At 41.7% G+C, this 14,063-nt stretch overlaps 3 protein-coding genes across 4 annotated transcripts in view; 1 reads left to right on the forward strand and 2 right to left on the reverse strand.

Annotated features, from left to right (window-relative positions):
- The window catches only part of ALKBH1 (alkB homolog 1, histone H2A dioxygenase), a 36,952-nt gene extending 36,292 nt beyond the window's left edge, over positions 1-660 (reverse strand). The window contains exon 1 of the mRNA XM_012476836.2: positions 455-660. Within this exon, the coding sequence (XP_012332259.1) occupies positions 455-637 (183 nt within the window). The 5' untranslated portion in view covers positions 638-660. The remainder of the gene's footprint in view (positions 1-454) is intronic.
- A 42-nt stretch (positions 661-702) lies between these two features.
- Positions 703-10,135, forward strand: SLIRP (SRA stem-loop interacting RNA binding protein). Its single transcript, XM_064375075.1, has 4 exons — positions 703-837; positions 3,472-3,530; positions 9,439-9,546; positions 10,034-10,135. The coding sequence occupies exons 1-4, from the start codon at positions 741-743 to the stop codon at positions 10,094-10,096; spliced, it is 327 nt and encodes a 108-aa protein (XP_064231145.1). The 5' UTR covers positions 703-740; the 3' UTR covers positions 10,097-10,135.
- Positions 10,103-14,063, reverse strand: part of SNW1 (SNW domain containing 1) — a 39,420-nt gene continuing 35,459 nt past the window's right edge. Inside the window, exons 12-14 of one of the 2 annotated variants that reach the window (XM_012476835.2) lie at positions 13,711-13,828; positions 10,914-11,077; positions 10,103-10,831 (exon numbers count right to left, since the gene is read on the reverse strand). In XM_012476835.2, the coding sequence (XP_012332258.1) occupies positions 10,633-10,831; positions 10,914-11,077; positions 13,711-13,828 (481 nt within the window). In that variant the 3' untranslated portion in view covers positions 10,103-10,632. The remainder of the gene's footprint in view (positions 10,832-10,913; positions 11,078-13,710; positions 13,829-14,063) is intronic. The other variant, XM_064375073.1, reaches the window with a different exon arrangement.

The raw sequence follows: 14,063 nt of genomic DNA on the forward strand, positions 1-14,063 counted from the left end.
ACTTCCTTCTAAAAGGCCCAGAGGAGAAGACAGGAACTAGTTTTACGCACAGCGGCTTAACAAAGAGTGCTGGATCCCTGTCAGTTCAGGGATTCCTCAGGAGTGGTTTTTTCAAGCTGCAGAACGCTTCCTTACCATCTACGAAGAATTTCTATGGGGTTTTACAAAAACCCAAACAGAAATGTGAGTACACAGTTATAGGAAGAAATAAACACCGATTCCCAGGCTCTTTTAACAGAGGCCCCTGCCGGAAATGGAAGCCTGAAGAAACGGGGATCTCAACACTATTGCTAGTGTGATGGTTAGTGGGACGTTCAACTCCGCAGCCAAAGGAGGGCAGGAATCGTTCAATAACAATCGGTCTGGAGGCGAAAACAGGAGAGGAAGACACGGAAGCCCCTCCAAGAAGCGAGGCGAAGCGATGGAGAAGCGCGCGCCCCTCCTCTCTACATACCTTGTGGGCACCAGGACCTGTGCCATGGGCTGCATGGTCCGCCGAGAAGTCGATGACCCCTCCCAGGTCTGCGGTCCCGGGCCGGCTCTGACGGTAGAAGCGGAAAAGTTTCCGAAAGGCGTCCTCCCCAGACTCAGTCGCCAGAGTCGCCACGGAGCCCACGGCTGCCGCCATCTTCCCCATCTCGCGGCCTGTTCTGATCCGGAAGCAGATTTTCCCATATTCCGGATCCGGAAACTTTTTCCGGACCCGCGACCCCAGCTAGAGAAGGTCCTTTAGTCTAAAGATGGCGGCTTTAACAGCGAGTGGTGCTGTGGCGCTGCGTAGAAATGTCAGTCGACCGGTTGCTTTTGTGAGAAAAATTCCTTGGACCGCGGCGTCGAGTGAGTGATAGAGATGTGGGAGTTACGGAATTTTTAGATCCGAGTGATCCTCAAAGCTTATGCTTTTTGCAGGGTACTTACGTCAGCGTGGTGGCTGAATTGGGAGACTGCTCCTGAGTATGCAAGTGAGCAGAAAGAAATTATGTTTGCAATTAACCCTTTAGGGATGTCCCTTGAGCTTTTGGGGGCGTGAATGCACCGGCTTTTTGTCTTTAGGAGTGATTTGGTTTGAAGGTTTTTTACTTGGAAACCCAGATTTACAATTTAGAAGGGATAATTTTAACTGTAGTGTGGAGGTTGGATTCAAGGTGGCAAGATTGTAGGCGTGGGGAGGAGCTAAACGAGAATTTAATTAATTTACTTAAAAGGTGAAGACCTGACTTTGGGCAATGGTAGAAGGAGGGTGGTCAGATCCATTTATCTTTCAAAAGCAAACTAGATGCCGTTTCGTGATGGTAAGTGTACGGAATAAGGGAAAGGGAGGAATTATAACCGGGTTTTTAGCATTGGTGAATAGCTTGTTTAGAAGTTAAGAGGAGCAAGCAGGCCAAGGGAAGATAAGTAAAGTTTGAATGTGTTGAGTTTGAGAAACTCGTGAGGTTTCCATCAGGCAATTGGACAGAGGTTGTGTATCATTGTCGCTGAGAAGTGGACTCCAAAGACAAACTGTTGGGTTAGAATTCCAACACGGACATTTAATCGCTGTATCACCTGAATCACTGAAGTTAATATGGGAAAAGGGCTCACAGTGGGCCACAGTTTTACTCATCGATAAAATGGAGTCAATACCCAACTTAGAGGATTGTTTAGAGGATTGAGTTTATATGCAAACTTCCTAGATTTGTGTTAGATATAGTTTAAGTACTCAACAAACGATAGTTATTTTCAGGATAACTAAAGTTGCAGCTTATGGGAGAGGCCTAGTCTAGAGATAAAGATTGAAATAATTCTGAAATCTCTCATCACCTTCGATTTTTGTCAGCTGCAGTTTTGAGATAAGGTTTTTATATTTGCTTACCAACATGTAAACAGTCGTGGTCGCTTTTTTGTAGATATTCATGTATCAGGTCAGCCCCTTTAAACAAAATGGAAAAAGATTTAGTTTCTTAGTTTTTGTGGCTCAGATGTGAGTAGTAGAATGGGAAATAGGTTGGTTTGTGCCCCATCTTTTAAACATGTGGTTGTTGAAGACCAAGCCCAGTAGTCTCCCATAGGCCCTGTGAAATTTTATGGAAAGGCTGAGGAGTTTCATTAGTGTCTTGCAGGTGCAAGTTTCCAAGCAATAAAGGGCTAGTTTAAAGCCCTCAAAAAGAGTCAGCATTATGTACAACTTCAAAACAGTTTCTCTCCGTTGTTCCATTGATTCAGCAAATATTTATTTGAGTATCTGTTATGTGGTAGGCATTGTTCTTGGTGCTTGCAGCTGTTTCTCCCTCAGAGTTTTAGGCAGGTTAGAGAGTCGGTTACCTTCCAGAGATGGTTTATTTTGAAATCAGTGTCTTCTAGGACTTCATCTGGTATAAAACATATGTTTAACATTATTTTGTTCTCCAGTATCATATTCTGTGAGATCTTGATCTTGCCAGTTGGTTTGACTTACCATTAGAGCCCTTCAAAACTTAGTCTCTGTTGATTGTTGAAGGATTAGTGGACATTTACTTATTCATTAGCCAATATTGAGGTCCTACTGTTTATTGGTCACTGTAAACATAGTGGTTTATATGCTGAGGGAGCTTACAGCGTAGTAGTGGGGATGAAGAGACTTACAACAAATTTAGGCAGTTGTTGAACCAGTGAGGTTTTGGTGAACTAGGAGAACTAAATAGGTATTATAAAAAGTAAATCAGTGAAGTACAAGCACTGTAGTTCAGAAGAGAAACAGATCAGTTTTTAGTCTTTAAGATCATCTACTCTAATCTTTGAAGTCTCACAGGGCTAGTACATTGTCTTGTATTACAGCAGGAGTCCAATAAAATAATACTCAGTGGATGTATTTGGTTTGGGTCTTGAAGAATAGTTATAATTACAAGTTAGGCAGGGGGAGATAGGATTACCAACATATTAAGGGGAGAGAACAACATATGCAAAGATGGGAATCCACAGGACAGATAGAGATGATTCAGTTTGTTGTACTAGAGAGTAACTAGGGGCCAGCAGGGGGAAATAAGGCAGGAAGGGTAGGTGAGGTCAACTTAACAAATTTTACTAAATTGTGAAAGAATGAAACAACAGTAAGTTGGGATTTTATTTGGAAATCTTCAGTATAGCTGGAAACACACTGGATTGTAATTTGTCTTTTTCTTCTTTGTGATCTGCTCACAGGGATCATAGTCCACATAGCACAGTAACTGATATGATGAAAACACTCAATATTTGCTGAGGATGGAGACTGCAGCCAGCTCAACAACTTGTCAGTCCATCTCCCCTCCTCACCTCCTACCAAACCTGGTACATTATGGCTTTATAGCCAGTACCAAAGCAGCTTCCTAAATCTCAAACCTTTAAGGAAATGAAAAGTAGTTCCTGTCCACAAGAAGTCTGGTGACCCTGGGACCACTTTTAGTTTCTATCTACAATCTAAGATAGAGAATCCAAAAGATAATAACTATTAATATGTTTTCTTCTGCCACACAGGTCAGCTGAGAGAACACTTTGCACAGTTTGGCCATATAAAAAGGTGTATTGTACCTTTTGTAAGTATTAAGAAAAAGGGGGGAGATAGGGATGGCTAATGGGTACAAAAAAAATAGAATGAGTAAGACTTACTATTTGATAGCACAACAGGGTGACTGTGTTTAATAATAACTTAATTGTACATTTAAAAATAACTCAGAATGTAATTGGATTATTTGTAACTCCAAGGATAAATGCCTGAGGGGATGGATACCCCACAAGTCAAAGGGTAAATGCTTGAGGGGGTAGATACCCCATTCTCCGTAATTTGCTTATTTTACTTTGCATGCCTATATCAGAACATCTCATGTATTCCATAAACATATATACCTACTGTACACTCACAAAAATTTTTAAAAAGAAAAAAATAAAGCTTAAAGCTTTAAAAAAATTATTTATCTATGTATGTATCTTGTGACACAGTCTCACTCTGTGCTCCAGCAGGAGTGCAGTGGCCTGATCTCACTGCAGCCTCTGCCTCCCAGGCTTAAGTGATCCTCCCACTTCAGCCTCCTGAGTAGCTCGGACTACAGACATGTGCCACCATGCCCAGCTAATTTTTTTGGTATATTTTAGTGGAGATGGCGTTTCCTGCCCAGGCTGGAAAATTTTTAAAATTTTCTTTTTCTTTTTTTTTGAGATGGTTTTGCTCTTGTTGCTCAGGATGGAGTGCAATGGCGTGATCTCAGCTCACCGCAACCTCTGCCTCCTGGGTTCAAGTGATTCTCCTGCCTCAGCCTCCCAAATAGCTGGGATTACAGGCATGTACCACCATGCCTGGCTAATTTTGTGTTTTTAGTAGAGACAGGGTTTCTCTATGTTGATCAGGCTTGTCTCGAACTCCTGAGCTCAAGTGATCTGCCCACCTCAGCCTCCCAAAGTGCTGGGATTACAGGTGTGAGCCACTGCGCCCAGACCTTTTTTTTTTTTTTTTATTTAAAGAGACTAGGTCTTCCTCTGTCCCCTGGATGGAGTGCAGTGGTGCAATCATGGCTCACTGCAACCTCTGCCTCTTGGGCTCAGGTGATCCTCCCACCTCAGCCTCCTGAGTAGCTGGAACTACAGGCATGCGCCACCACACCCAGCTAATTTTTGTATATTTTGTAGAGACAGGGTTTCGCCATGTTGCTTAGGCTGGTCTCGTCAAAGTCCTGCGCTCAAGCTATGTGCCCACCTCAGCCTCCCAAAGTGTTGGGATTACAGGTGTGAGCCACTGTGCATGGCCTATTTTTATAGAGATAGGGGTCTTGCCATGTTGCCCAGGCTGATCTTGAATTCTTGGCTTCAAGTAATCCCCCTGCTTTGGCCTCCCAAAGTGCTGGGAGTACAGGCTCGAGCCACAATGCCTGGCCTACAATCTTTATTGATAACATTTTGAGTGATACTGATTAAAAAATAAAAAAGCTTTATCATAGGTATTAATGTTAGTTTTTTTTGTTGTTGTATAACAAAATATCACAAGCATAATGGCTCAAAACAACACATATCTCACAGCTGGGCAGTTTAGCTGGGTCCTTTCCTTAGGGTCACACATAGCTATATAATCCAGGTGTCAGATGGGGCTGTGGTGTGTCTCATCAAAGGGTCAACTGGGGGAAAAGACTGACTTCCAAGCTTCCTCATTTGGTTGGCATTTTTTTTTTTGAGATGGAGGCTCGCTCTGTTGCCCAAGTTGGAGTGCAGTCATGCACTCTTGGCTTAGTGCAACCACTGCCACCCGGGTTGAAGTCATTCTCCTGCCTCAGCCTCCTGAGTAGGTGGGACTACAGGCACATGCCACCATGCCTGGCTAACTTTTGTATTTTTTTTTTTTTTTTGAGACGGAGTTTCGCTCTTGATACCCAGGCTGGAGTGCAATGGCGCGATCTCGGCTCACCGCAACCTCCGCCTCCTGGGTTCAGGCAATTCTCCTGCCTCAGCCTCCTGAGTAGCTGGGATTACAGACACGCGCCACCGTGCCCAGCTAATTTTTTGTATTAGTAGAGACGGGGTTTCACCATGTTGACCAGGATGGTCTCGATCTCTTGACCTCGTGATCCACCCGCCTCGGCCTCCCAAAGTGCTGGGATTACAGGCTTGAGCCACCGCGCCCGGCCACTTTTGTATTTTTAGTAGAGATGGAGTTTCACCATGTTGGCCAGGCTGGTCTTGAACTCCTGACCTCAAGTGATCCACCCACCTAGGCTTCCCAAAGTGCTGCGATTACAGGCATGAGCCACCATGCCCAGTCAGAATTCATCTTTAATTGTAGGACTGGGGTCTTTTCTTGCTGACCTTTGGCTCTGAATTGGGAGCTTCTCTCACCTAGGAACTGCCTGCAGTTCCCTGGTTTATCTGTAGGCTTTCTTACAATATGGCAGCTTGCTTCTTTAAAGCCAGCAAGGGCTTTTCCAGTCTGCTAAGATGGCATCTTATATAGAACATAATCACAGGAGTGACATCTCATTACTTTTGCTATTTTCTTTTGGTTAGAAGCAAGTCAGGTCTTGCTTACACTCAAGGGGAGGGGATTATATAGGGTGTAACATGGGGAATGCATGGAGATCATGAGGCCCATCTTAGAATTTTGCCTACTATAGTATTCTAATAAGAACTTGAGATCTCTGATAATTGGCAGAGGATATTTTAAATTTTATCTTCAAGGAGTATCATTTCTTTTTTAGAACTAATAAAACAGTTTTTTTTTTTTTTTTTGAGACAGAGTTTCGCTCTTGTTACCCAGGCCGGAGTGCAATGGCGCGATCTCGGATCACTGCAACCTCTGCCTCCTGGGTTCAGGCAGTTCTCCTGCCTCAGCCTCCTGAGTAGCTGGGATTACAGGCACGCACCACCATGCCCAGCTAGTTTTTTGTATTTTTAGTAGAGACGGGGTTTCACCATGTTGACCGGGATGGTCTCTATCTCTTGACTTCATGATCTACCCGCCTCGGCCTCCCAAAGTGTTGGGATTACAGGCGTGAGCCACCGCTCCCGGCCCAACAGTGTTTTTATATTAATTACATTTCCTTTGTTGTCTTGTGAGGGTCTAGAAATCAGCCTATAAATTTATCCTGGGCTGTATTTTTCTGTGGGCTTTCTTAGGGTGTGATGTGAGTACACAGCGTTTACACACACTTCACTGAAACCCTTTTTTCCTTGCAGCACTGTAAGGGCTGTGGTAAAATAACATAAAGGAACTTAAGTCCTTTTTTTTTTTTTTAAATTTTAAATAGAGGTGGGGTTTCACCATGTTGGCCAGGATGGTCTCAATCTCTTGACCTCGTAATCCACCCGCCTCGGCCTCCCAAAGTGCTGGGATTACAGGTGTGAGCCACCGTGCCCAGCCTAGGAATTTAAGTTCTTAATTTTTGGTTTGATGTTACTTTACTCCCAAAGACTAACAGATTAGTTATGTATAGTGCCAGAGAAGGTATAGGGAAACTGGCACTAAAGTTGTTGAGAAGTTTAACTGGTAACTTCAGTTCTGATGTGTGATTGGTAAAATACCAAAATTAAGAATTTACATTTGCTTATCTAGCAGTTCCTTTTCTAAGAATTTATCCTACAGAAATGTGTGCTCAAAAGCTGCAGTGTTTAAGAAGAAAAAAACCTAAATGGTCATCACTAGGATCAATTAGATATTAAGTCACTGATGCAACGGAATTTTATATAATTGAATAGAAAAATTGGGCACATGTATTATGGATATGAAATGTTTTCTGTAAGTTTGAAAACTTCAGTTTTTTCAAGAGCATTTAAATACAAAGTTCCTTGTAAAAAAAAAAATAATAGATTTTTCTTGGTCCATAAATAAAATAGGACCTGGAAAGAATACATCTTAGAGAAGGCTTTGATTTTGGTAAAACAAAATGACAAGAAGAAAAGTAATTTTTAGTCAAATTCATTGTACTCAAGTTGGAAATCCTGGTTCCCTTCTTAGGTACATATTATCTAAGTTTTTTGTTGTTGAGACAGGGTCTCACTCTGTCACTCAGGCTGCAGTACAGTGGTACAGTCATGCTCACTACAGTCTTGACTTCCTGGGCTCAAGGGATCCTTTGGCCAAGGCCACCTGAGTAGCTGGGACTATGGTCATGTGCCACCACACCCAGCTAATTTTTTGTATTCCTTTTAGAGATGGGGCTTTACCATATTGCCCAGGCTGGCTTCTAACTCCTGGACTCAAGCAGTCCACGCACCTCAGCTCCCAAAGTGCTGTGGTTACAGGCATGGGCCACCACAACCAGACTGTTTTTTAAAATTTTTATATTGTTTTAAAGACGGAGGTTTTACCACATTGTCAGGCTGGTCCCAAACTCCTGACCTCAGGTGATCCGCCCACCTCAGCCTCCCAAAGTGCTGGGACTACAGGTGTGCGCCACCACACCTGGCTAATTTTTGTATTTTTAGTAGAGATGGGGTTTCACCATGTTGGCCAGGCTGGTGTTGAACTGCTGACCTCAAGCCATCCACCCACCTCAGCTTACCAAAGTGCTGGAATTGAGCCACTGTACCTGGCCTAAGTTTTAATATAAACAAATTTCTTAATGCCTTTGACTGTGGAAGTGGTCACATGACAGTAATGGAATGCCTTAGAAATTGTCATATCTACAATGAATGGATCATTGGGACATCACCAGAAACTTATGTATTCTAGGTACATCCTTATAAAGTTACCTTTGAAGTAGAGGAGCAATTCTAAGATTTTGTGGTTTTTTTTTTTTTTTTTTTTTACAAAGTACAGCATAACTTGAATGAGACTAATGAGAGCCAGTTCGTAATCTACAAGGTCTAGACATGTTAGTATCCGTTTTCTATTGAAGGGCTGGAGGGGCAGGGTACATCCAAGCACTCTAGAATCTGTTTTCCATATGTGATGTATAGGTTGAAAGGCACTCTGCCTTTTATATAAGGGAAAGTAGCAAAATTGTTTAATCAGAAGTTGGTAACTAGGTTAAGGACTAAATATTATCTTTTCTTGTTTTTCATTAGGAACGTGACGATAGTGGTGGTGATGAGGGTGACTGGGTTCAGAAATGATCACAGGTGCAACAAGGTTTTGAGGCTTGATTTTTCTGGTTTCTAGAAATGAGGCTTAGAAACAAGAGTACTGATCAAAATTTCCCTTAATTATTCCTATTAGTATGGTGTGGATCTAGAATGACACAGAAAGCTCATGACATGTTATCTTTTCTAATGGCAGCAAGGAAAACAGAGTAAGTTTAACAACATAGGGATTTAGCCTTGGGTAATCAGAAAAGGTGTAAAGCAAGGTTACTGGCATTTATATGTGTCTGTGATCCTGAGGTCAAGAGATCGAGACCATCCTGGCCAACATGGTGAAACCCCGTCTCTACTAAAAAAATACAAAAATTAGCTGGGCATGGTGGTGCGTGCCTGTAGTCCCAGCTACTCGGGAGGATGAGGCAGGAGAATTGCTTAAACTCGGGAGGCGGAGGTTGCAGTCAGCCAAGATTGCACCACTGCACTCCAGCCTGGCACCTGGCGAGAGCCAGACTCTGTCTCAAAAAAAAAAAAAAAGTCTGTGATCTGATTTTGGGCTGGGCATGTGGCTTATGCCTGTACTTCAGCAGTGGGAGGCCCAGGTGGGAGGATTGCTTGAGCCTAGGAATTTGAAAGCAGCCTGGGTAAGATGGCAAGACCTCATCTCTGCAAAAAATATAAAAAATGTGTCAGTCGTGGTGGTATATATCTTTGATCCCAGCTACTGAAGAGGCTGAAGTGGGAGGATTGCTTGAACCCAGGAAGTTGAGGCTGCAGTGAGTTGTGTTCATACTGCACTCTAGCTTGGGCCACAAAGCAAGACCCTGCCTCAAAAAAAAAAAAAAAAGTCTGATTTTGGCAGAGGAAAGTTGGTAGTTTGATTTGGAGCTCATGGAGACTTTCTCAAGTTCATGATTAATCTTTTCCTATATTTTGGCTTTTTAGGACAAGGAGACTGGTTTTCACAGAGGTATGGGTTGGGTTCAGTTTTCTTCAGAAGAAGAACTTCAAAATGCACTACAACAGGAAAATCATATTATAGATGGAGTAAAGGTAAATTTGTTTCTATACCAGATACATATATTATATACATGTAGATACTGCTTATCAATTAAATAGATAATAAATGTGGAATGTTCAAGTCAGGGAAGCTGGGGCTGAAATCTTGGCTTTCCCACCATGTGATCTTGGGCCAAATTGATTTACTATTTTACTTTTAAATTTATTTTTAATGAGACAGGGCCTTGCTATGTTGCAGGGTGGTCTTGAACTCCTGGCTTTAAGCAGTCCTCTTGACCCACCACACCCTGCCTGATTTGTAATTTTTAATTGAGGGGGAGGGAGTCATAAGAGCAACAAAGATGGTAAAAGGAATTTGAAAACAAAAGAACAAGGTACAAATAAATAAAAACTGCTTGAGTTGTTTATACTGACTCCCTAATAAAAATAAACAGCAATTTTCAGTTTGAATGTTTTTGCAGACACTGCCTTTCCTTCCTTAGGAAGGAATAAACACTTAGGAAGTGTTTATTTTTTTTAGCTCCAGGTTCAAGCTCAAAGGCCAAAAATTTTGCAAATACCTGATGAAGAGAAAGATTTTTGAGACTGCCAACCTATTAAATAAAGTTAACATAACTGATAATTTTGTCTAAATGTTTTTATTTATTTGAAACAAATAAGTTGCATCAAGCAAGAGCTTACTTTGCCCACTCCAAATTAAAACAGAGCACAATAAGGGCAAAATTTATTTGACAGGACAGTTCCAATATGTGAACATCCTCCTACTCACTGTGGTTGGGGTATCTTTACTCATAGGCAGCTGTTCTTACACAAAATATTAACCCCAAACTACTAGTGTCACACAAAAGGAAGTGGTCTTGATTTTGTATGTGGGGCAGCATGTTCTATAAATGCTGAAAGGTGGGAGAAGCACAAACACAACCCACTCTTTAAAAAAACTAAATAATTCAAAGTAGAATTTTCTATCCCCCCTAATTCTCCAGTAATAAAAAGTAGTGCTGGGACCTGGCACCCAGATTTGGTTTTTATCCTGACCATTTACAAAATGTTCCCCCATATGACTTGCATCATTAGGGTTATGGATAATAATAGTTCATTCACTTTGAAAGAGACCTGTGTCTACTCCTTCCTCCTCTTCTTGCCTTCATGCTCATGTTCCTTGGGGCGGCTGCTATCTGAGGGTCTTTTAGAGCCACCATGCTGTTTGGCTTCTTCCAAAAACTTGTCCAAACCAAAAGGATCTTCCTCAAACTGAACTGGTCCTTCTCGGCCTCTCTGCCTACGGTCTGACCCAGAAAACTCCTTGTCGGGAACAAATCTAGGGAAAAAGAGAAAAGACTATAAACTACTTTGTTTTCACCATTACGTAAACACTGAAATTGAGTTGTATGGCGTGGTACCTGTTGGTCTTTATTCTGGCTTCTAGGTCATCACCATACATGTCCTTGTCCAGATTTTTACTGGGCCTATAAATACTCTGGGCCATATCTTTACCACCTCTCCAGGCTTGATCATAAACATTATAAATTTCATCTTCTCCACCTGCAAATCCACTGTCCATACCCTGTGGAAAAATGGATGACATTAAATAAAAATGTAAACAATGGTTATTAAAAGCTGAATCTGGTAACACGCTTAGAGTAAACCCTTGCTAATTTGTAGCTCACATTTTCAAAAATCTGAACTGCAAATTAAAAAAAAGGTCTTCATTAAAAAACTGCTATAGCACAAACTTTTGTTCCTAACAACTTTGGATTCTTTTTTTTTTTTTCTTCAGACAGAGTCTCACTCTGTCACCCAGGCTGGAGTACAGTGGTGCAATCTCATCTCACTCCCGATTCCAGTGATTATCCTACCTCAGCCTCCCAGGTAGCTGGGATCAGAGGCACACGCCACCACACCCAGATAAATTTTGTATTTTTTAGTACACTTTAGTAGAGCCAGGGTTTCACCATGTTGGCCAGGCTGGTCTTGAATTTCTGACCTCAGGTGATCCACCTGCCTTGGTCTCCCAAAGTGCTAGGATTATAGGCATAAGCCACCTCGCTGGCCAATTGGTCTTAGCCAGAGGCGTAGATTAAATAAGGGTAACTCATTAAGTTTAACTACCTTAAGTAGTCATTAAAATAGGATATTGGCCTACTTGGTGGCTCATGCCTATCCCAGCACTTTGGGAGGCTGAGGCAGGGGGATCACCTGAGGTTAGGAGTTCAAAACCAGCCTTGCTAACATGGTGAAATCCCTTCTCTACTGAAAGTAAAAAAATCAGCCACACATAGTGGCATGCGCCTGTAATTCCAGCTACTTGGGAGGCTGAGGCAGTTCAATCCTTTGAACTCCGGAGGCTGAAGTTGCAATAAGCTGAGATCACGTCACTGTACTCCAGCCTATGCAACAAAGTAAGACTTTGTCTCAAAAAAAGATAAGCAGGTACTTGACAGTTTCAATCTGTATAGACATGGTAGCAAGAAGATGAAAGAACTGTGAAACATGTTATATCCCTTAACTACCTGAGAACATTGTTACTACAGCATAAGACAATATATGGCTCTCCAAGAAAAGCTTAAGTCAACAAGAAAAAACACCTTTTTTTTTTGGAGACAGGGTCTCCCTGTTGCCCAGGCTGGAGTGCAGTGGCTTGAGTGGTATGATCATAGGTCACCAGAGCTGTGGCCTCCCTGTGCTCAGGTGTTCTTCCTACCTCAGCCTCCCAAGTAGCTGGGAGTATAGGTGTTGCCACCATGCCCAGCTAATTTTCTGTAGACAGGGCTTTGCTATATTGCCAAGGCTGGTCTTGAACTAGGCTCAAGCAATCTGCCCACCTAGGCCTCACAAAGTGTTACGATTACAGGTGTGAGCCACAGTGCCCAGCCAGAAAATTTTCATCACAATTTTTAAATGTTTTAAGCTTAAGCTTCTAATAGGTGATTATCTTCAAAATATTTACTTATGTGAAATTGTACCCTTAGATCCCTTTTCTCAGCTGTTAAGTTGCCACTGTATAGTAGTTAAGAAAGCTTTGAAATCAAGAGATACCTAGTTTGAATTGTAGTTCCATCAGTCACAAGCTAAACCTGTGTTTCAATTTCCTCATCTATAACATGAGAGATAATGCTATGATTTTATAGGATTTTTGTAAGAATTAAGTGAGATAATAACAAAAGACTTAGAACAATACTAACAATATAAACTGTACCTAATAATTGTCACTTAGAAGAGCTTACTTAAAATCTCTAAGTTATAATTAAGTTTTCCACTCTATTTCCTAGTAGATCTTAGACTTCTGCATTCTTACCTTGTTGTGTGTGTGTGTGCACACACGCTTGTGTGTCTTCCCAGGCTTAAAATGTCTTAACTAGCTAATGGCAGTTGGCACTAGAAATGAGATTTCCTGACAGCCAGCCTAGTACTTTAATCCAGTTTTACAGTTTCATTTATAAAAGATTCCCAAGTTGACATATTTCTAAGGCATTAAAAAAAAAAAATCCAAAGATCAACAACAAAAAACCCAAGAGGCACTTCTGTAGGACACTGGCTCTATTTTATTTTTTTGAGATAGAGTCTCACTCAGTCACCCAGGCTGGAGTGCAGTGGCACAATCTTGGCTCACTGCAACCTCCACCTCCCGAGTTCAAGCAATTCTTGTGCCTCAGCCTCCCAAGTAGCTGGGATTACAGGCGTGCACCACCACACTTGGCTAATTTTCATATTTTTAGTAGAGACAGGGTTTCACCATATTGGCCAGGCTGGTCTTGAACTACTGACCTAAGGTGATCTGCCCACCTTGGCCTCCCAATGTGTTGGGATTATAGGCATGAGCCACCATGCCTGGCCTCCCTGGCTCTATTTTAGAAACGAAAGATTGACATACCACAACACCAAGTTTTTAATCACTACCTAGTGTCTGAAATCTCAACCCACTATAAGAAGTTAAAATCTTGGGGGTTGAGGGGGTGGGGTGGAAAAAAAATTAAAAAAAAAAAAAGTTAAAATCTCAGAACACAAGAATCCTGCACTCCCCCCCAAAAAAGTTAAAATCAACTGTTTCATCTTCTTGTCTCAAGTTTCAACATACAACTTCCATTTTTTTTCTGTCATCATGCTAGCATTTACATCCACATGTAAAAGTATGTTAATTTTTGTTTCCCTGAGGGTATTCACATCAACACACACAATATGCTGTTCTTAAACTTGTACCTTGGATTGGTTGAAGAGCCTTTGGTCATACTGAACTTCATTGGAAGTCCGAGGATTAGGAACACCGAGAGCAATGACCTCACTGATATCCCGATTTTCATTTCTCTGAAGTTTCGACCTATTTTGAAACACAACATCAGTAACTGAAAACTCTACAGACAAGCTGAATATGTTCAACTGAAATACAACCAATCTCAGAAGCAAAGGACATAAATATGTCACATTTGTGTCTTGTGAACATATATTCCTTGATAACACATAATCAAGCTGGCAGCCCTTATAAAGCATTTCCGATTAGAGGGAGAGTTTTACAATTAGGACGTCCTGTTAGCTCAAAAGAATATCTAACAGAC

This window comes from Aotus nancymaae, unplaced genomic scaffold (assembly GCF_030222135.1).
Source record: "Aotus nancymaae isolate 86718 unplaced genomic scaffold, 86718_ANA_hifiasm-v0.15.2.pri h1tg000011l, whole genome shotgun sequence".
In the NCBI taxonomy this organism is placed as follows: Eukaryota; Metazoa; Chordata; class Mammalia; order Primates; family Aotidae; genus Aotus; species Aotus nancymaae.

Bases quoted from the DNA above. Each gene is read 5' to 3' on its own strand.
- SLIRP (XM_064375075.1), top strand. From the start codon at position 741: ATGGCGGCTTTAACAGCGAGTGGTGCTGTGGCGCTGCGTAGAAATGTC. The intron at 838-3,471 runs GTGAGTGATAGA...TCTGCCACACAG, and splicing joins TCCTTGGACCGCGGCGTCGA to GTCAGCTGAGAGAACACTTT. The intron at 9,547-10,033 runs GTAAATTTGTTT...TATTTTTTTTAG, and splicing joins ATATTATAGATGGAGTAAAG to CTCCAGGTTCAAGCTCAAAG.